Source organism: Lycium barbarum, chromosome 12 (genome assembly GCF_019175385.1).
Source record: "Lycium barbarum isolate Lr01 chromosome 12, ASM1917538v2, whole genome shotgun sequence".
NCBI classification, from domain to species: Eukaryota; Viridiplantae; Streptophyta; class Magnoliopsida; order Solanales; family Solanaceae; genus Lycium; species Lycium barbarum.
Window position 1 is genome coordinate 76,218,735 of NC_083348.1, and position 23,306 is coordinate 76,242,040.

The 23,306-nt window shown below is 31.9% G+C and overlaps 2 protein-coding genes and 1 non-coding gene across 3 annotated transcripts; 1 reads left to right on the top strand and 2 right to left on the bottom strand.

Moving 5' to 3' along the window:
• Positions 1–1,668: 1,668 nt before the first annotated feature.
• Positions 1,669–1,822, bottom strand: LOC132625276 (U4 spliceosomal RNA). The gene has a single exon (XR_009576718.1). It is a non-coding gene; the product is annotated as a U4 spliceosomal RNA (small nuclear RNA).
• A 3,051-nt stretch (positions 1,823–4,873) lies between these two features.
• On the top strand, positions 4,874–8,091 carry LOC132623472 (pentatricopeptide repeat-containing protein At4g21300). The gene has a single exon (XM_060338225.1). The coding sequence runs from the start codon at positions 5,281–5,283 to the stop codon at positions 7,792–7,794; it is 2,514 nt and encodes an 837-aa protein (XP_060194208.1). The 5' UTR covers positions 4,874–5,280; the 3' UTR covers positions 7,795–8,091.
• Positions 8,092–15,801: 7,710 nt separating this feature from the next.
• Positions 15,802–16,646, bottom strand: LOC132622229 (protein G1-like6). The gene has a single exon (XM_060336795.1). The coding sequence runs from the start codon at positions 16,584–16,586 to the stop codon at positions 16,041–16,043; it is 546 nt and encodes a 181-aa protein (XP_060192778.1). The 5' UTR covers positions 16,587–16,646; the 3' UTR covers positions 15,802–16,040.
• Between the last annotated feature and the right edge of the window lie 6,660 nt (positions 16,647–23,306).

Genomic DNA, 23,306 nt, shown 5'->3' on the forward strand with positions numbered 1-23,306 from the left:
AATTGTGACCTGGACTTGTATGTTGGTTTTTAATAAATTTGAACTGGTTTCTAGTGAATAGGTCCGCGCTTCGCGCAGTTATAAAATGTAAAAATATCTTACAAATATGAAATAAAATTATCAATAGATTAGTAAAATAAAGGTGTAAATACTATCGCCTGCACTTAATTTAGACATTTGTTTCACCAAGAAGATGAATTTGACATTAAAAATATACAAAATAGTAGAATTAACATGATAATAAGAATAAAAATGATAGATCTACTGAAAACGAATGAAATATGAAGAAAAAGGAAAACAAAAAGAGAATAAGAACATAGCACGTGTTTGTTAGTGTCGATTTTCTATCTAAGAGTGTCGACTTTATACAAAAACGAAAAAAATTATAATTTTTTTTTAAAATACAATCCCACAAGCACTTACTTTCCAACTAATAAAACGAAACTAAAAGCGCAATATAATAGTCCTACTCTCAGTAGTGCGTAAAGCCACGCTTTTGTAACCTATCAAAATAAAACATAATAACGATGGAGCTACTTGGCTATATTATTTTATTCTGTAATAATTATATTTAGCTGGATCAAATACGACTACTTCAATCATTGAGCAACTACATGATGAACTTGATAGAGAGATCAAGAAATGTAATCAAGATTCAATTACTAATAAAATGCCAATTTTTTTAAATACTTGGTTCTTACTTGATAATTCATCTTCTTAATTATATACGTGATTACCAATAAAAACTGCTTCTAAGTTATATTTATATAAGATTTTGAATATCTCAATGGCCAAGGATTCTATTTATCTTTTTTGTCCAATTTAATTTTTTTTTCTTTCATTTTGTTCATTCAACATATTTTAAGATCTCAAATTAATACTCTTTAAGTACCTGCTTCGAACCAAAAAGTCTATAATGTAAGAAAAAGAAGGCGTTTAAACATTTCAAACACCATAGCGAGAGATGTCTTTTGGCTCCGATCTAAGCATTTATTTGCCAATTAATTTTGAGTAACCACTTGTCCATTACTGTCACTAAAGTGCTCCTTCAAACATAATGTAAATCCACTCTAAACCATTTCGATAATAAAGACCAATTAAAAAAAAGTAAGTAAAGCTTTGGAGGAAGAGATCCTATAAGAAGATCATAACCAAATGGGTGAATCATCAAGTCACTAAGTCAGGTAGAAATTCATATTTTTTTAAAAAAAAAATACAACCCCATAAGCACCTACTTTCCAATTAAGAAAACGAAAGGAAAAACTAAAAGCGCAATATAAAAATAGTCCTATTCTCAGTTGTGCGTAGAGCCACGATTTTGAAACTTATCAATTTTTTTGAAAATTCTCATGATATTTAAGCAAACAAATGCGTTGAATAAAATAGGAAGGAGAGATTTTTCATGAGATGCCTATATAACTGGTTAGAAGCTTAATTTTGCTTGTACTGGTCAGACGTTCAAACCGAACCACAACTTGAACACACATTTCAGCAAATATTTAAGCTTGTCTTTGTTATTAAAATATTTGTGGTCAAGTAGAATTGAACATAGACCTCTTCTACGTAATTTGTTGCTTATCTTCTGTAATTATTAACGCCAAGCGGTGTGACACCCAGAATTCCACAACTTGAACATACAATTTACAACTATTGAACTTAAAATTGTAGGGCTTTACCCTTAGTAAGGGAGCCCTTCCAGAAATTCTCGACAGCCAAGGCAAAACCTTGGCCGAAGAGGGGGTTTGGAAATAGTTTTCAACCAGCAATAGACGCGCCTCGGTTAGAACCTCACTAGCTGCGTCATTGCCCCAAGCGCAAAGATATTTTGCCTTGGGCAGTAGCCTTGGCTTATATAGCTCTCTGCTTCATCCAATTTCTTATACAATGCCGATATGGGACGCTGGTAACCTCTCAACAATAACTGTGACACACTGATATTCAATAGTAGTTTTTAAATCAGAAATCACTTGCTAAATGGAGATCTAGTTGGAAAGGGAAGTATGGCAGATATGTATAATTTTCTAGGCTTTTAATTCCCAGCACTTCTGTTCTTTGCCTTCAACTTTTGGTTTAACATTAAGAAAATATCTTTTGCTGGATATCCTGTAGCCGCTCCATTGTCCAGGGATATGCTTATGTTGACGTTACATGAGGGACTATGAATATTCACGTTACATAGTAAAAGCCAGATCATTCTAAAATAACTTTTCATGACTAGGAACAAATCCATCGTAGATATAACTAATTATAAGCATACTAATGTCCCTCTTTACCAACCCCCTCTACACTTTTGGCTATTACTGCCAATTTTGACATTCTTCAATATTGATCTTCATGCCTCAGTTTCTGTCATTTGTTTTAAGGTTTTTGCAGTAGGCATGGAGTTTGTACCTAGGAGGAAGAGGATTTGGTGATGGAGACGGAGACGGGGTCGAGGCGTGAGGACACCATGCTTTTGAAGCCTTTCCTTCTAAAGCTTATTCTATTTGCCATCCATGTGTACAGTGGCAGAGTCATCCTTGTCCACGCTAGAAAATTACATTGTGTTGATAGGTAAAATATATTTTTTAGAGTAATATACTATGTGGTGGTCGCTTTGGATTTACTGTTTTCTATTCTTTACATTAATTATGACTCCCGTTATTGAAAATTCTAGTTCTGCCGTTGTGACCACGCACCCCTGTCAATGATTATTCACATGATGGACATTTCTCCTGATATTGATAACTATGACAGTCATAGGCGGATCTATGTAGAAAGGTGGGAGTGTTACGCCACCCAGACATCTCAGTTTAAACTCTGTATATATGTACAAGAAATAATATAAATATTAATTGTGTCACCGAGAGTAACAAGCGAGAGCAAGGTGCCAATGGTGAAAAGTTAGATTTACACTCCAAGGTCGCGAGTTCGTTTTGGTACACTTTTTAAAATTATTTTTAGCATGCTGCACGTAGGACTTTAGCATACTTAATTGGGTCACACAACAACTTAATAAATAATGCTTTCTGGTGTGCTGGTTAGCTTAATTTTGCTTATTATACTGGTTGGAGGTTTGAACCACAACTTGAACATACTTTTGGCAAATATATAAGCGAGTCTTTACTGTTAAAAAATTGTGGTGAAGTAGAATTAAACACAGACCTTTTCTAACTTAAGACTCAACCAACGAGCTAAGGCTCATCCTTATTTACAAAACCGATGATGAACGTAATTTGTTGCTTATCCTCTATAATTATTGACACAAGTGGTGTGACACCCCTCCACAACTTGGACATAATTTTCGGCAAATATTTAAGCGAGCCATTATTGCTAAAAAATTGTGGTTAAGTAGAATTGGACATAGACCTCTTCTAACTTGAGACTCGGCCAATGAGGCTCTTTCTTGTTTACAAAACCGATGATAAATATAATTTGTCAATTATCCGTTGTAAGACACAATCGGTGTGGCACTCGGAACTTTCAAATCATGGATCCGCCTCTGCAAAGAGGCATGATAATTTCTGTAATTAAAGTGTGTCAAATCATCTAAGTACCCCAACCAGACAAGTAATAATAATGTGTGTCCAAAATTGAAAATCCTAAGACTCAAATCCTAAACAAAGGGGAAAACCGAACGTGCACACACATATACACACAAGTCCGGAGCCTAAAGGGCACATTTTTTAAGCAGGAAAAAAAAACGGATAATGATATTTGAGACAAACCAAATGGGGTTTATCTCAGTCCCATTTACGAGTTATGAAATATCTAATGGCCCATTCCAAATGACGTTTGGTTTGTGGGGCCTGGTAATTTAATAAAACAATATTTAGAAGTCGTAACTAGGTTACGGCTTGCAAGTTGCAACTGTTAAATTTGTATATTTAACAACTCATGAAGTGGTAAACGAGTAACAATTAGTTTTTTTTACAAAAATATTTAGATGGGGCTTTGTTTGAAGAAGAATTTTTTTAAAGAACTCCAGTGGGTGGAGTTATACTCCATACGGTGCGATTACGAGGTGTTATGTCGTTGCCATGGTATTCTGGTGGTCCAAGGACGAGATTATTGTGGCTTTATACAAGGAGATGTTGGAGTTGGAGAAAATTATAGTCCTCCATCATGCTCTCGAAGGCCTTAATTTTAAGGGACCAAGGAAGAATGTTGGGAAGTGTTGGAAAATTAAAAGTTGCACCTTGATTATTTCTATCCAATCTTGCTTGGAAAATCAATGTTGGTAGGTGCCTGATATTGCTTGGACCACTCAAAGATCATGCCAGTGACATATATAACACCTTGTAGTTGCATCGCTTGGAGTATAACTCCACCCACTGGACCTTTTCTTTTGAAAAAAAAAAAATCATCTTTTGCGAATAAATTCCCGTCTAAATAATTTTAAAATAAATTTAACAGTAACTCGTGAACCACTCCACGAGTTAAATAATTTTGGTTGGAAAAAAAAATTAACAATTTCAAGTCGATGCTTAATTTACAACTTATAAATAAATTTTGGTAAATATATTACAAGGACTAAGGGGTCGTTTGGCTGTTGGTTGAGAAATAAATTATTGATGTATTAAAATCAGCATTACTTGTACAATGTTTGGTAGCATTTTAGTTGCTATAAATAAATTCAGCACACCAAGTGTCGTGTTTGGTCACTAGTTTACAATCCCACATAACTAATACATGTATAAGTCATTAGCGAATCTATGTATAATTACCAACAAGGGTTGTGGTGTAGTGACTGGTACAACTCCATCCTTAACCAAGAGGTCTCGAGTTCGAGCCCTCTTGGGTACGGAGTCACCATTGTTAGGGAGTGCTTTGCCCCCCAATCTGGGACTACCCGGCACGAATCCGGATTTAGTCGGGCCCAATGTGGATACCGGGCACCGGATGGGAAACCACACAAAAAAAATTTAAAAAAAATCTATGTTTAATTATATGCAAAGTAGAAGATGAAATAATTAATCCATGAACAACTAAACCCTTCATAACTAATACCCGAATAACTCTAATCAGCACCCAATGGCAAACTTTAAAGGACCAAAATTGTTAAGTGCATATTTAAGAGACCATTTTAAACCTACTCTCAAACATAATGGACCATTTTTGTCACCTGAAAAATAAAAAATAGAAGTGTTGGGTTAGAAGTGATGAATTTGGAAGTCTTCAAAGAGTTAACATCTCTTCCTTTGAACTCTTTCAAATCAAAGAGAGGGAAGAGTTAGATTAGAGAGGGTATTAACAGAAAAATGGACAAAGAAAAGCATTAAACCTCATAAGGAGTCGTAAATGTTGTTTAAAAGCAAGAATATCTGTTCAATATACAGGACCATCTCATTTTTTCACTCATTTCACTATACAGAAGAGGTTTTAGCATCTAAATTAGCTCCAATTTTGCAATCTTGCAATCATACAGATAATCTTAGTTCTGTTCTTCGAATAGGGAAACAGGTTCATGCCCAAGTAACTATAAATGGAATTGACAACTTGGGTATTCTTGGTACAAGAATCTTGGGAATGTATGTTTTGTGTAACAAGTTTATTGATGCCAAGAAATTATTTTTTCAGCTTAAATTGTGTTATGCTTCCCCTTGGAATTGGTTGATTAGAGGGTATACAATAATGGGTCGTTTTGATCTTGCAATTTTGTTGTTCTTTAAAATGTTGGTTTTTGGTACTTGCCCTGATAAATACACTTTTCCTTATGTGGTTAAAGCTTGTGCTGGTTTAAATTCTGTTAATTTAGGTAAATGGTTACATGGGATGGTACATAGTTTAGGTTTTGAGGATGATGTGTTTATGGGCAGTGGTTTTATTAAGTTTTATGCTGAGAATGGTTGTTTGGATGATGCTCGTCTTTTGTTCGATAAAATGACTCAGAGAGATAGTGTTTTATGGAATGTGATGCTTAATGGCTATGCTAAAGATGAAGAGTCAGTGAATGATGTGGTTAGGTTATTTAGGGAAATGAGGAAAAGTGAAACTAAGCCTAATTCAGTAACATATGCTTGTGTTCTTTCTGTTTGTGCCTCTGAATCGATGGTTAAATTTGGTTGTCAGGTTCATGGGCTTGTTGTGAGATGTGGGTTGGAAATGGATTCTCCAGTAGCCAATACATTGATTGCGATGTACGCGAAATTCTGTTCTTTGTTTGATGCACGCAAGATATTTAATTTGGTGCCACAAGCAGATCGTGTGACTTGGAATGGAATGATTGGAGGATATGTACAGAACGGGTATATGGATGAGGCACTGGAATTATTTCAGGAAATGGTAGCTACCGGTGTCAAACCAGACACTGTCACCTTTGCCAGTTTGCTCCCCTTAGTTTCTATATCAGAAGATATATACCAAGGGAAGGCAATGCATGGCTATATTATGAGACATGATGTATCTATGGATGTTTTCTTAAAGAATGCCATTATTGATATGTACTTCAAATGTGGGAATGTTGATGCAGCATGCAACATGTTTAACTGCAGCGCTGCGGTGGATGTTGTTATCTGCACTGCTATGATTTCAGGATTTATTCTTAATGGCATGAGTTCTGATGCCCTAGATGTTTTCCGATGGTTACTTAATAAGAAGATGAGGCCCAATCCTGTTACTCTAGCAAGTACATTACCAGCTTGTGCTAATTTGGCTGCTTTGAAATTAGGTAAGGAACTGCATGGTATTATTGTTAAGCGCAGTTTTCAAGGAATACTTTATGTGGGAAGTGCGGTGATGGACATGTATGCAAAGTGTGGAAGACTGGATCTTGCTCAACAGGTGTTCAGAAGGATGTCTGAAAGAGATGTTGTTTGTTGGAATTCGATGATCACAAACTGTTGCCAGAACGCTGAACCGGAATCCGCCATTGACTTTTTCCAACAGATGGGTGCAAATGGGGCCAAATATGATTGTGTCACCATATCCAGTGCTCTTTCTGCATGTGCAAATTTGCCAGCTCTCCATTATGGGAAAGAGATCCATGGCTTCATTATGAAAAGTGCATTAAGCTCTGATCTTTTTGTGGAGAGTGCGTTAATAGATATGTACGCTAAATGTGGGAACTTGGAGGTAGCTTGGCGTGTTTTTGACATGATGGCACACAAGAATGAAGTAACATGGAATAGTATTATTGCAGCTTATGGAAATCATGGCCGACTTAAGGAATGTCTGTATTTGTTTCATGGAATGAGAAAAGATGGATTCCAGCCTGACCATGTCACTTTTCTCGCGATCATATCTGCCTGTGGCCATTCTGGTCGAGTTGAAGAAGGAAAGCACTATTTCAATTGCATGACTAAGGAATATGGGATTACACCCCGAGCGGAGCATTATGCATGCATGGTTGACTTGTTTGGGAGAGCTGGTCTTGTGGAAGAAGCATTTGGTGTGATTAAGAGCATGCCATTTGCTCCAGATGCAGGCATATGGGGAACATTACTAGGGGCTTGTCGTTTACATGGCAATTCTGAGCTTGCTGAAATGGCGTCTGAGCATCTTTTGAGCTTGGACCCGCAAAATTCAGGCTACTATATGTTACAATCAAATCTACATGCTAATGCCGGTAAATGGGATATGGTTTCTAAAATTCGTCATATGATGAAGGAAAGAGGAGTGCAGAAAGTACCTGGTTACAGCTGGATTGAAGTTAACAATAGCACTCATACTTTTGTTGCTGCAGAGACGAGTCACCCGCAGTCAGCTCAGATATATCATTTATTAGATAATCTTCTAATGGAGCTGCAAAATGAGGGTTACGTTCCTCAAATGAATCTGCAAATACAACAGTCAATATCCACAGAAGGCTGTTGATTCTGACTAAATTCACTACTAACCACAATGAATAGAGCTTAGCTTGGGCACTGTATCCACACTTCAGGTAGCATAGACATTTCATATTTGTGTTGCGCCATTAATTAATTTATATTCGACTACATTTGAAAAGGGAATAATGATATAAACTGGGGGAATTCTTACTTCTTCTGACATGTACCATTTTAGTCGTTTGTTTTCTGGTTCTTTCATTTGCTTCATTCATACGGTATACAGAGAAATGTGCATTTGTAACAAAACTGATATCCATGAAGTTCATCAGTTTTCTTGATTTTCTGTCTTATGTTCTCAATTGTATGACCTGAGGATTATACCTTTACTCATTCTATCCCAGAATTCCAGTAACAGTAGGGAGAAATGTTGGTGGATATAACAAGTATTCAGGAGAACATTCGAGGTGCGCACAAGTTGGCCTGACACCATCATCATAAAGAATACAGTAATACTCCTAGTAGGGAGAAATTTGAGCACTAACTCACAGATATAAAATGGACTAGACAGCTTATGCCCGTGCTGCGCACGGGCCCAATACTTTAGATTATAGTGCATCTATGTGTATATAATTGTCTTTGAATATATATATATATATATATATATAGAGAGAGAGAGAGTATATATTATGTTTAAAACACGATTAATATAACATTGTAGTTTGTGTTCCGTATCTAAAATTTTATTATATTAATGTTTGCTACGAATACAAAATCGGCAAATTTATTAATATTTTTTAAAAGAGAAGACTTGTTTAAAAGGAAACTATTTTCCTCTCTTTGAGATAAAACAATAGCAATATTTAAGCATCAGTTGATACTTTTAATTTTAATTCGATTAATTTAAAGGTGTAAAGTACTTATTATTTTTTATCAAATTTTGATTTGGATAATTCTAATTCAAATTATTAAATTAATTTTACATGTTTAAAACGAAACAAAGTAGAAATTGATTTTCTATTTAAACGAAGAAATACTATTTTTGATCTCCATTTGATATATTTTTTTTACGACATTAATCTCTTTTCACATTTATTAGAGTAAGAATAAAAATAAAAAAGTAATTAAATTCTATCTTATTTTAAAATATAAATATTTTAAGTATATTTATTTTAGTGAACATAACAAATAAATGACATGGCGGAATAGCAAATACAACACTTTAATATCTAGATTAGATCTCAGACTAATATAAAAAAAAAAAAAAAAAAAAACTGTATGGTTTGATTACTTAACTTTTTGAAGAAAAACAATTTCATTTGCTCCCACTAATGGATTGATACGCACGTGGCAATGAATTCATCATTATTGACTTAATGAAATATTTTGGAAATTACATGAATATTGTTTGATTTTTTAATATGGAGTGCACTTTTTTTTTTGACATTATTAATTTGCACTATATATATATATATACTATGTTCAAAACACAATTAATATAACATTGTAGTTTGTATTCCGTATCTAAAACTTTAGTATATTAGTGTTTACTACGAATACAAAGTCTACACTTTTTTTTTTGACATTATTTTTTTTTTAATATGGGGTTCACTTTTTTTTTTTATATTGCTTGATTTTGTTAATATGGGGTCCACTTTTTTTTACAGTGAGTTTGGAGATGGTGCGTTCCACTTTTTTTTTTTTATATTGCTTGATGTTGTTTAGTATGAGGTCCACCCTTTATGGGGTGCACTTTTTTTTTTGGACATTATTAGTTTGTACTATTTTTATGCATATAATATGTTCAAAACACGATTAATATAACATTGTAGTTTGTGCTCCGTATCTAAAATTTTATTATATTAGTGTTTGCTACGAATACAAAGCCAAGACTTTTTTTTTTTAACGTTATATTTTTTTTAATATGGGGTTCACTTTTTTTTTTTTATATATATATTGTTTGATTTTGATAATATAGGGTCCACTTTTTTTTTTCCCATGAGTTTGGAGATGGTGAGTTCCACTTTTTTTTCTTCCTTTTTTTTTATTGCTCGATGTTATTTAGTATGGGGCCCACCCTTTATATAGTTTCTTCTTTTTTTTTGTTTTTATTTTTCATATTGCTTAATGTTGTTTAGTATGGGGCCCACCCTTTTGGACATTATTAGTTTGCACTATTTTTATGCATATATATATATATACTATGTTCAAAATACGATTGATATAACATTATAATTTGTGCTCCGTATCTAAAACTTTATTATATTAGTGTTTACTACGAATACAAAGTCTGCACTTTTTTTTTTTTTTGACATTGTTTATTTTTTTAATATGGGATTCACTTTTTTTTTATATTGCTTGATTTTGTCAATATGGGATACTATGTTCAAAACACGATTAATATAATATTGTAGTTTGTGCTCCGTATTTAAAACTTTATTATATTAGTGTTTGCTACGAATACGCACGTGGCAATGAATCCATAATTATTGACTTAATGAGATACTTTGAAAATTACATAAATATTGTTTGATTCTTTAATACGGGATGCACTTTTTTTTTTTTACATTATTAATTTGCACTATTTTTATGCATATATATATATATATATATATATATTTAATATGGGGTGCACTTTTTTTTTTACATTATTAATTTGCACTATTTATATATATATATATATATATATTAGAATTATGGGGCCCATAATTTTTTTTTGCACTTTTTTTTTTTGACATTGTTTGTTTTTTTAATATGGGATTCACTTTTTTTTTTTATATATATTACTTGATTTTGTGAGTATGGGATACTATGTTCAAAACACGATTAATATAACATTGTAATTTGTGCTCCGTATTTAAAACTTTATTATATTAATGTTTGCTACGAATACGCACGTGGCAATGAATCCATCATTATTGACTTAATGAGATACTTTGGAAATTACATGAATATTGTTTGATTTTTTAATATGGAGGACACTTTTTTATTGGACATTATTAATTTGCACTATTTTTTTAATATTAGTTGTTGTTTAATATATATGGGGCCCACAATTATTTTTTAAATTGGAACGGATATATATATATATATATATATATATATATATATATATATATTAGGACGGGAACGACGGACGACGAGAAAGTGAGTAACAACTCACTCTTCTTAATAGTAGTAATTAGAGCATACTTGAGTGGAAGATGTTTTCTACAAAAAAAAAAAAAAAAAGTCATTTTTGGTGTTTGGTATGACTGATTTTGTTGTTTATGGAAAATATATTCCATCAAAAGGAGGGAAATGACTTTCCTCGCTGATGAGCAGAAGTCATTTACTCTAACAGCTATCTTAACTTTAACTTTGTATTACTTGCTTAAGCAACCACTTAACATTATTACAAATCTCTAATGCAAATTTTCATGAAAATACTCACCCATTAATTTGTTGATATTAATATTAATTTTAATATTTTTTTAATCTAAAAAAATGATTTCCGTTCATCAACCAAATAGCACAAAACATTTCAGAAAAATATTTTCCATGAAAAATGATTACGGTCATACCAAACACATTCATAGTTTGTAATCGCCCTCAAGTTTAGTTAAGGGTGTCAAGTGGGTCGGGCCAGCCCGAACCCGGCCCGGTAAACCCGGCCCACCACCGGTCCGGCCCAAGCCCACTAATAGGTGTAAGGGGCTGGGCTAGGTGGGTTTTATTAGGGGGCTGGGCCGGACAAGGTGGACAACCCACCAGCCCGGCCCACCATAAGCCCGGGTGATGGCCCACCGGGGCACCGGCCCGGCCCACTTCAAATTTTTTTTTAAAAAAGATAAGTATTACATTTATTACTAATAATAAGTATTTTAAAAACATTGTATCCCAATAAAATAGTTGTAGCTATAATTGTGGGATTCTTAAAATTTTGGAAGCAAATATATGAAATATTTATTAATTATTCAAACCATAGTTAGAATCTTACTTTAGTTAATTAAAACTTAACCATTAATTTTAACTCATGTAATGTGTCACTTATTCAAGTAAGAACTTGAGAAAATTGGAGACAATAAAAATGAAGAGGAATCGAATTCGTTAATATTTAATTGCTACTAAATGAAAAATAATTTACCTCTGAAATTGTTGATGCTTGAAATAAATCAAATACCCCTTTTAAGTTACTATCTTGCTGTTGGCTTACACAAGTTCAAAAATATTTCAATAGGTTATACAGTATACTATATAATAATATAAACTATTAGTTATATATATAATAATATATTAATATAATCTTATTAGTTTCAAATATTTTATATATAATAATAATTAAATATTTTTTAGCATATTGAAATGTCTCCACCGATGATGGAGACGTGACAATCTGCACATGACATTAGGACTTAGGATCAGATGAGATAATTAAATTAAGAACTTTGGTTTAGTATCAAAACTCATGTGCATTGTTCCCATTTAGTTCCCATTTAGATGAGTAGGAAATTTAGAGAAAGAGGAGAGTAGGGAATTGTGAGATAATATGGAGAAGAATGAATGGTATTTATAGTTTGAAAATAGGACCAAAGTATAATTTAAGGAACTTGAAGGTTAAAATAAAGTTGACAACAACTAGATTTTAAAGTATTAAACTTAATAAATTTTAGCATTAGAATTTTTTTTTAAAATAATTAAAATCCGGCTCGGCCCACTAACAAAAACCCGGCCCGGCCCACTAACAAAAACTCAGCCCGGCCCACTAACGGGCCCGGTTAGCCCAACGTGTAGCCCCTATCCGAGGTGGGCTGGGCCGGACACCCTTTCCCTCTCCAAGCCCGCCCCCAGCCCGGCCCACTTAACTTACGGCCCGTCCCGGCCCCAACCCGGCCCCCTTGTGGCCCACATTTAAATGGCCCGGCCCGGCCCACTTGACACCCCTAAGTTTAGTTATAGTTGTTTCTGTGTCACCCTTATAAAAGACAAATAAAACAGAGCAGGAAAATTTTTAATTGAATATTCAGAACTTCATGGTCGATTAACAGCATTATGTAATGATAAAATGCAAAGATTATGGATAACACTCATAACACATTATAAGTGTATGAGATGATATCCTCGTCCTTTAATTTTCACTCTATATCCCACTATGAGTATGATACTTAAAAGCAGGGAGCAAAATAGACTAACAAGCAATTAATTTAATGCGTCTATTGGAAATAGATGTACTTCTTGCAAGACTGGATGCCGAATTGTATATTAGGTAGGTACTTTTCCTTTCCTATACTCTGTCTTGAACCTCCACAAAAAAGAAAAATATCTCGAGTATTTAGAGCACTTATTCTAATTGATTGAACAATTTGACACCACAAAGGAAAAAAAAAAACTAGTGGCAAACTAAAACATATGAAATGATGGAATTGAAAGACCAAAACAAGAAAAACTGAATCCATTACAAAAAGGAAAGGGATCTTTACCACAAATTGAAGACCCACAATAAGAATATTAGTCCATTATTGTCCTCCTTTCTTCTCTACCACATTTCTTCAATGAAGAATGTGCTTTTAGGAGATGATTTAATGCAATCCAAAAGCTAGTAAAACTTTTTCTAGAAGCAATTATTAACAAGAGGAAAATGGTATATACATATTGAAGATATAGTCAAACCTCTGTAACAACATCGTTGGGTCCGAATTTTTTTTATTGTTATACACCTATAACAGTATTGACATTTAAATATATTTCCCTATTATAGGCAAAAAAGATGCATCAAATCTAATTTCTCATTTTTAATTGCTAAATTCTAAGCTTAATCACATTTTGTATAACGAAAGAAAATCTTTTACTATATATATATATATATATATATATAAAATATTCTTTGTCACAAATAGTCTATTATAGGACAAAATATTTGGTCAAAATCTCTTCACTTATTATTGGTAATCATAAATATTCTATTTTTATAAAGATGGTTAACTATTATATTATAAAAAAAAAATAGTTGTTATATAGGGGTAAATTTTATAAAGAGTGTACTGCTATAAAGTTGGATGTTGTTGTTATAAATAAAATGTTGTTATAGAGAAGTAAAATATAATATAAAAAATCGATTCCAAAAAAATTGATAATTATAAAAAAGTGTTGTTATATGCGGATGTTTTTATGGAGAGATGTAACTGTATACTTAAAGTGGTAGGGTTCTTCGTTTCCATTCTAGAGTTTACATGTCCCATCACTAGCTATTCAATGAAATCTTGTGATTGAAGTAACAAGTAAAGCAAAGAGGGAACAAAATAATTGAAAAAATCAATTAGGAGCGACGAGACTGGTTGATTTGTTCACAAAAAATCAAAGGGATGCCTGTTCCTCACTTTCCCAATAAGGGAAATATAATGGGGAATATAGTTTCTTAATTTTCAGTTTCTCTTTCACAAGGTCATATCATCTGTTAATTTTTCAAATGAAAAAATATATGGTCGTAAAGATATATTAGCTAGTGTAAATTTTAAAGAAAATCCACATTTGATTTACAAGCACTACTCTTCCTTTAATTGGTACTCCCATTTAAGAATTTTATATTGACAGGTATACTATATGTAATGACTTGATATTAGAGAAAATTACTATTCAGCCAAAGAAACTATATGAAATAACCATTAGTGCAGTCATGGAGTCAAAAATTTATAAGGCTATTCAATAAAACAATAAATTAAATGTCATATATGGAATTTAAATATATAGCAAATTAAAAAAAAAATGAATTTCCTTGCCACTTCACTATGTTTTTTCTTTATATCGAGAAAATTCAACGGCTTATACATAATCAGGCAATTCAACTTTGCCCTATTTGCACGTTACTATAATTCTTCAATAAAACTATTAAAAGAGACTCTATTTAATACCCTCCCCTCCACTTAGCTCCAAGGGGAGTAGCTACATATGTTAAATGGGTGTTCGATCAGTTGAACATCTTTCGCCGAGGTATAATATTGATCAAATATTATTTTTATTAAATATATATATATATATATTAGTAAGTCACAAATACCTTTAAGTACTCTGAACAAATTCCTTATATACTTCACCAAGCTCATGGCAGTATGGCCATGGGTTACCTTCAATGACGGAGTCAGAAATTTTGATAAGATTATTTAAATGTTTACAAGTATATAATTTTTTTTCTCAATGAATGAGTGCAACGAATTTTTTTTAACATCATCATTGCACATCCGTCTAAAAATTTATGGTCCATTTGATTTCGCAAGTTATTCTTGATAAATTTTATTGCTAGAAAACTCTTACGGTGATTACAGTATCAAATGACAGCAACAACAAACAACATACCCAGTGTACGTAATCCCACAAGTGGAGAATAACAAGGGTCATTCCCAGAATGTTACAAAGCGAGAGGTAACGACTAATTGATTTTCTTTGAAAAAAAAGAAAGAACGAGAACAAAGTTGGATAATTTAAATGTTCACAGAAGTAATTAAAAAAGAAAAGAGAACAAAGTAAGTGGTTGCTAACTTGCTATGAGATCTCATTATCTTCTTTTTTAATCTTCTTCTTTTCTAGTAAATAGGAAGGAAAGAAAAAAGACTAAAGGAGCTTCAACAAATGAGTCCAACGTAATTCTAAATCAATATAGGAATAAACCAAATGCAAATTATAACTCAAATACAAATAAGTTTAGTCGAAATATGGAAGAAAATAAGTGCAAATATAAATCAATCAAGTAGCTTCAGACATTGTTTGTATGTTTTCTTTTAAAGAAAGAAGATAGACCAGCGTTTGATGCAAGCTTTAGATCGTGACTTTTAGGTAAAATTGAACATCTTTGCCCTCTAAGCTATCTATCTCAATTATTTTAAAAGTGTTCAAAATTTAATTTATATTCAGTTAACTATAATATCTAATCCATATACTAATACCATTTTCCAGCCAAAGGTGTGCAGGTGACCACCCTTGGTCATGAGTGGCTCCGCCACTGGTCACCTTCGCCTACGATTTTAGCTACCCTTCGGCCTTATAATTTCTCCATAAGTAATGATACTTATACTAACAGAGCGGATGTAAAACAATATGAATTACTAATGAAACTTTCAATTGGAGCAGAAGATGATATAACTAATAAAAAGATATTGCTCCTATGCAAAAAGGGAAAAGCACGAAATCCATATTATATTGGTTATCAAAAGCAGAACTGATTTATACTTATCTATCATTCACATAATCCAACAAACTAATTAGTGTAAAATTCAAATAATTATAGTACTAGCATCAAAGCTCAAGCTTTTATCTTCCCATGCATCATGCTATAATCACTTCTCCTTCTTTTTCATGCTCCTCAAAATGCCTCTTAACATTCCTTCTTTTCTTCTTCTCATAACCAATTCCCCTCGCCTTAGCTTGCGTGTCTCTCACTTCCCTCAAATACAACCTCACTGCTCTAGCACCAAACGGATTCATCTCCGTTTTTCCACCATTCTCGTCAAATGCAGCGCGTAGCCTACCAATAAGCGAGTCAAGACTCCCCCACGCTTGTCTCAACGGACACGTGCACGGTGCTGGCGGCTGAGGGTGTCCAAAAAACGGACAAGAACAGTTATGAACCTTAGTTTTCCCGAACTGGTCTAAATACTTTAAGAATTCAAGAATGTTGGCTCCACTGCACCTTGATAGTATTAATGGTGGTTTGTGGTTTTTTAAGTAATGTCCGAATGAGTTCCAGTCTCGACGTTTTTGTAGCTCGTATCGGCTTACTGTTGGTGATGAAGATGGTGGTGGTGGTGGTGGCGTGGGTGGGGAGAGGTTTTCTGAGAGTGAAGTGATTGTACTATACATGTCTAATAACATGGCTAGCTGTGGAAATTTGTGTTTGTTTGTGGAGGACTTTTTTGTTCTTCTTATTGGAGGGTGGAGGCCTCACTATATATATAGGATGTGAGAGAGATCAATAATTTTACTTGTTTAGGGAGATGATTTGATTTACCGTATATCATGTTCCCACTTTGCTTTAAAAGTCAAATTCTTCTTTAATTTTAAATAATCATTCTCCTCAATTTATTCTAATTGACTTTTTTAGATTCCTATTTTAACCTTACATGATCAACTTATCTTTTTTTCTTTTACTTCATTTAAATCCTCATTCTTTATCTCTTTAATCTATGTAACAATTTCCTATGAAAAATAAATATTATTTTCGAGATGGAAAAAGAAAAATGAGAAATATTACTTGAGCATATAACTTAATGCCGTTCTATAATGAGAAGAATAAGAATTTATTTTTTATTAATAATAATCAAAACTCTAATAGTTATTTATAGAAGTAAAAATTATAGGTAATAATAACTTTATAAATATATTTCAATGCAGGTAATACAAAATAAATAATAAAATAGAGGTATATTGTATAACAAATTCCTAAAAGATTATCTATTTATATTATAAATGAATTTAGAATAATCATTTAAAATATTCCATTAATGACAGCCAAAACTTGCTTATATATTGACAATAGAGAATAAGAGAGAAGTGAAACTTAAAATATCAATCAAAAAAGGTAACATTAGATTTTGTGATAAATTCATCAAAAGGATTATTCTACTTTTATAATATGAATTTAAATAAAAATCTATAAATACCTAGGTTAAAAAAATAAATTTTATATAATATAAAAAGGTATTACATAGATGGAGGATTGTAAATGTCAAGGATAAAAGGGAGAGAATGTCTATTATTCATAGTTGAGAGGGGGAGTTTGATTTTTAAAGCAAAGTTGGGGGTGAAAATCTATTGTGTAATGACACGAAGAAATATACACTTGTAAAGTGCGTAAATTTTTAGTTACATTGTTTCTTTCTTTTCAATAACCTTTTTTTTTTTTTACCCCTCCCTTAGGAACTCCCGTTTTTGCTCACTATCCCTGGGTGACTCTAACTCATAATCTTCAAGTTGAAGGCAAAGAATGCTTACCATTTGAGCAACTTCTCTTGTCCTTTTACCTTATTGTTCGGTTGCACGTTCGTGTGAATAAAAATAATAGCACTTTATATCTTACTACTTGTATATGTTTCAAGATAAAAACTTATCCACATTGGGTGTTTAATTACACCAATCCAATAATGCATGACATTTGTTTGTGCATACATAACTATCGCATATATATATATATATGCACTTCATTAAATCACTTAACATAGTAACTAAATTGATTTGATGTAAACACTCGGTGCGGATAAGTATTTACCATGTTTGAATCAATGTGAACGTCTTTCTTTCCTTTTTTACGAAAAAAAATGATGTTATATTTTTATTTATAAATGATTTAGATTTAAAATTCTTATTTTATCGTTAATTAGATGATTCATAACTATGCATATATCTATGATTTATTTAGATCATGATTTAAAAAACTTTTATTTTCTTAAATTATATATACAATTAAACACCATCAAATAAATTGAGATGAATGAAGTATATGTATCATAAAAAAGGAAGTAATGAAGAAAAATTTGAGATCAACTTATTCAATAAGTTGGAGGGCACTTAATTTGAATTTTAAAATGTTCTCAAAGAATATAAAAGAGGTCATGTTTAATGTAGGGAGGCCAAAAGTAGTGTAGAATAAAAATCAGTTCGGAGTCAAAAAGCCATACACAAGACTTTGTTCTATGGTTTAGCTAATTATGACAACGGATTCAGAATTTTTATTGAGGAGGTTCAAAAGAAGCTGAATTTTAACTCGCCTAAATCACTAAATCAGCCTCTTTTCCTGTGTTCAAGGTGTTCAAAATTTATATATATATATATATATATATATATATATATATATACAAATACCTTATACAAACAGTGTAATTTTTTACCGAGATCCGCCCCTATGAGGGTACTATAGTGTGATATTAGTTGTTTCATACGATGTATATTGATTGTTATGCAAAAATATTACATAAATCATTATGTGAAGGTTTTTTAAACTTAGAAGTTCTGAATTTTCTTATACTTCAATGTAAACGACACATAAAAGGAGCTCGGAACTTTTTTAACCCAAAAAATAGTTTTTGGAACCAAACTAACCCTTTAAAAAAAAAAATCAAACTAGGCTTCTGCGTGAAAGGACCAAACTGTAACTTTTTGAGTTTGGTCCTTTCACGCACAGATTCTGTGCGTGAAAGAGGAAGGGTACTATTTTTTTTCCTTTTTTTAAGCTATCAAAATCACGTTTTTTTCATACTTTGGGCAAAAATTAGTCATATTTCAAAACCCCGAAATATCAATATTTTATATAGAACTTAATATATTTTTTTGCATACAATAACGTCGGCTCATTACATCAAGTATACCTAAACGTTTGGATCATCATTTTAGGGGTTGTAGAGTGCCCCCGAAGTAAGTTTTGTTTGCTTGGAAACTTGTCATCTTTGTTCTTTGGAAATCAAACTCAAAATTAAGCTTTTTTCAGTACTTTGACCGAAGATTAGTCACGTTTCAAAACACCGGAATATAAATATTTTATATAGAACTTCATATTTTTTTTAGCGTAAAATAATGTCGGCTCATTACATGAAGTATACATATATGTTTGGATCGTCGTTTTAGAGGTTGTAAAGTACCTCTAAGTAAGTTTGAAAACTTGTTATCTTTAAGTTTTTTTTGTACTTTGACTGAAGATTAGTCACGTTTCAAAACGTCAAAATATAAATATTTTATATTGAACTTAATATTTTTTTAGCATATAATAATATCGGCTCATTACATCAAGTATACATATGCCTCTCACTCACGTAAATAAAAAATAAGGATGGGAGCATAGGTAGAAAACTAGTTGTAAATTGTCGAAACTTTAAATGGTCATAACTTTGCGCTTGGATGTCCGATTTAGGCGATTTTTTTTATTTGAGATATTTTTTCGAGATCTATGCGGACAAACCGCCTGGCCGAGCTGAGTTTTTAAAAAACGCCCGTTATCCCATTCAATTTGAATTTTGCCCCAAATTTGTGCAAAAATTTCATTCTTCTTTAGTAAAAATCTAATGATAAAAAATCTATTTCGAGATGCTAATCCCGTGGTACTGATGTTTTGAATGTCAATTTCGAGGTTCGAAATTCAATTTATGAAAACGAGTTAGATAGCATTAGTGAACATTATAAAAAATAAAAAGTGTCTACTTTGTTTCTTTCACCAATTTGGCTTGGTGGTTTAGCCTCTCTTTTTTACTTACTTCTTTTTTATGCTAACAACATGGGATCAAACCTTGGTGGGAGCATTGAATGAGATATATTATACCTTGATTGAACCTCTCGTATTGGATAAATTATTTTTTAATATAATATTTTTATTTCAAAACACTTAAATCAAATCCCTATAAAATATGACACTTAGATCTAAAGATGACAAGTTTCCAACCAAACAAAACTTACTTCGGGGCACTCTACAACCCCTAAAACGACGATCCAAACGTTTAAGTATATTTGATGTAAAGAGCCGACATTATTTTACGCAAAAAAAATTATTAAGTTCCATATAAAATATTGATATTTCGGAATTTTGAAACATGACTAATCTTTGCCCAGAATATGAAAAAAATGATTTTGATAGCTTAAAAATAGAAGAAAAAAAAAAGTACCCTCCCTCTTTCACGCACAGATAAGTCTAGTTTGATTTTTTTTTTTAAAGAATTAATTTGATTTCAAAAGTTATTTTTTTGATTAAAAAAGTTTTGGATCCCACATAAAAGTGGAAAAAGGTAAAAAGTCAGTAGACTTTCATATAGGGAAGAAAGAGTAATGGAGGAGAAAGAAAGAAGACGGACAAAGAAGATAATGGAGGAGGGGTCAAGGAGTGTTGACAAAACAAATATCACTTCAACTAGTCTTGTCAAATGTAACTTCAATCGTTGTCTTTTCAAAATCAAAGCTTTGGCGCATTCATCTTTCTATTTCATGCTTTTCTTCCCTTCCTTTTATCCGTGTGACAGTGGGTTAACTTGTTTTGACCAGCAAGTGCGTGTCTCGGTGCAAACATCGCATGGAATGTTTCGTGTGGTGATATTTTGTTTGTTTGTTTTTTTCGTTTTTTTATCTTAAGTTTTTTTTTTCCCCCATTTGATATTCACATTGGAACCCGATTATAACCGAATTCTAGTAATGTAGGGTCCATTTCTGGGAGAAGAGCTTCCTACCGATGTTTTTTTTCCATATAAATAGCTCGAACTCGAAATCTCTGGTTAAAGGAGGAGATCTCATCCATTGCGTCACATCTTTTGATGATTTTTTTATTTTATTTTACAATTAAAACACAACAACAACATACACAATATATCCCACAAGTATAGTGCATCCAGACCTTATCTTACATTGTGGAGGTAGAAAGACTATTTTTCAGAAAATCCTCAGCTCAGGTGCACCGGATAAAGTAGTACTAAATTAGGAGTGTGTGTATATATATATATATATAAAAGGTACAACTAGAATAAACAATCAAAATTATCCATTATGTAATTTATATTTGGGTGCGGGTCTAAAAGTTCCTTAAATATGTTCTTTAAGCAATTTTGATCTTTTAAATTTGTTAGAAGTAGCATTTTTTAATTTTCATCAATTATCTAATAAATTCTAATTGTTATATCTAGTGACAACTATGGAACAAAACAGGAACTCATATTTGGAGGGGCGTTTTTGCACTTTCTGCTATTTTTTGTTTGTTCTTAGTGGTTGATACGGTATTTGAAGTTATAACTTCTGAAATTTCATGGGACTTAGATTTCCTAGTATTTTTTTTTTAAGTTTTCGCTAAATCTAATAACTAGAATTTGCTAAATATTTGATGAAAAAAGTACTTATTTTTGACAAAGTTAAAGGTTCAGAATTGTTCAACCTTTAAATTTGTCAAAACAGAACACTGTTAATCTTCCTTAAATATTTAACAAAATTTAATTATCAAATTTAGTGAGAACTGTAAAAAAAAGAATCAGTGAGAACATCGATGGATCCGTTTGTTTCTACTTAATATACAGACTGAATTAGAATCATTCAGGCTTCACCCTATTGTCCATTATTTATATATATTTTTCCATGATTTATTTACTTTAAACAAGATTGGTTCATTGAAATCTTAAAATTATTAAGATACTAGTAAATTGGCCCGCGCTTCGCGCGGTTATTAAAATCTTATAAATTTATGAAATTAATCCCTATGTTTGGCGTAATTGATTTGTTTCAATAAAGAAAATGACATATTACAATAATAATACGCATTAAAAATTGAACTAATATGCTCTAAGCCTTAGATTAACCGAAAGGAAAGAAATACACAAAAAAAGGAGCACAAAGAGAAATAAGCACAAAAAAAAAAATGAGCTACACTTTTGTTTGATAAACACTTAATAATCCAATTGAGATGAACATTTAACAGTGTAAATAAAATCTATCTTTAAATAAGCTGTAATACCACAACAACCTTTGATATAATATATATCTTTCCTTCAATATTCTCCTTAAATATTTCATTGATCTCCTTATCTGCACCGTCCTTCAACAAAATGTGTATTTAACCATTTTTCTCATTTCCTTCATCTTCTAAAACTCCTTGCCCATAAGCATACGAAAATAAAATTCAAAAAAGGAAATTTAAGCAGTAATTTTCGAATCAATTGAATGAAAAAAAAAACTACTAAAAAATACATATATGTGTGGAGATTCCAACGTTTCTTTTGCAACTATAATCCAAGGTTGTTAAACATAAGCTTGCTTCAAATGTTTTAAGGGTGCCATATTATTTGTCTAATGCCCACAATTATATACTATTATTTATTCACAAAAATTTAAGAAGGTGAGACAAAATAGAAGTAATTAATGATGAAGTAACGTAGAATAACAAAAATTGATGGATTTAAAGCGATTTTTGAATCGGTACATTATCTTTTTAATTGAAGAGTTGCAATGCGTTGGGTGTTTTTTTTTGAAGGTGTGTACCATCTTTAACAATGCTAATTATGGGGAAGTTAATGCTGCTTATTAGGAATTATGAGGTGATTGTTGGATTTTTTTGAAGTATTGCATAATTCAAATAAAGGGAATTTAAAGCAAAAACATTGAGGTAAAAGATAAATAAGAATTCCGTTTTTAGATTTAAATAATTCTTTAAAAATAAAGGAAAAACGTATTATTAGGACACTTACTTTCGCCTCCAAACCAGTTAAATTTCCAGTTTTCCTCCTCAAATCTCTTGTGCAAAATTGTCATTCGTTGATACATAACTTAATTCATGACTTTAAGTTTTAACACTAGTAGTTGATTTGTGTGCAACTTAACTATTTATGAATAACTCGGTTACATTTCACTGGTATAAATATCTAATAACTCTATCCTTCAGACATTACAAAGACAACTGAAAAAAAAAAAACAAATTATTCTTTATGTGTTGTTGAGATTTGAAACGGAATTTCTAAAGTAGACGCCATCTTCAAATAAATAAGTTTGAAAGGAATACATAATAACCGAAGATTCATTAACAGAACATGAGGTAGAGATCTAGCAGCTTAATTGATTAGCCACCTGACGTTATAATCCCCT

Bases quoted from the DNA above. Each gene is read 5' to 3' on its own strand.
- LOC132623472 (XM_060338225.1), top strand. From the start codon at position 5,281: ATGTTGTTTAAAAGCAAGAATATCTGTTCAATATACAGGACCATCTCA.
- LOC132622229 (XM_060336795.1), bottom strand. From the start codon at position 16,586: ATGTTATTAGACATGTATAGTACAATCACTTCACTCTCAGAAAACCTC.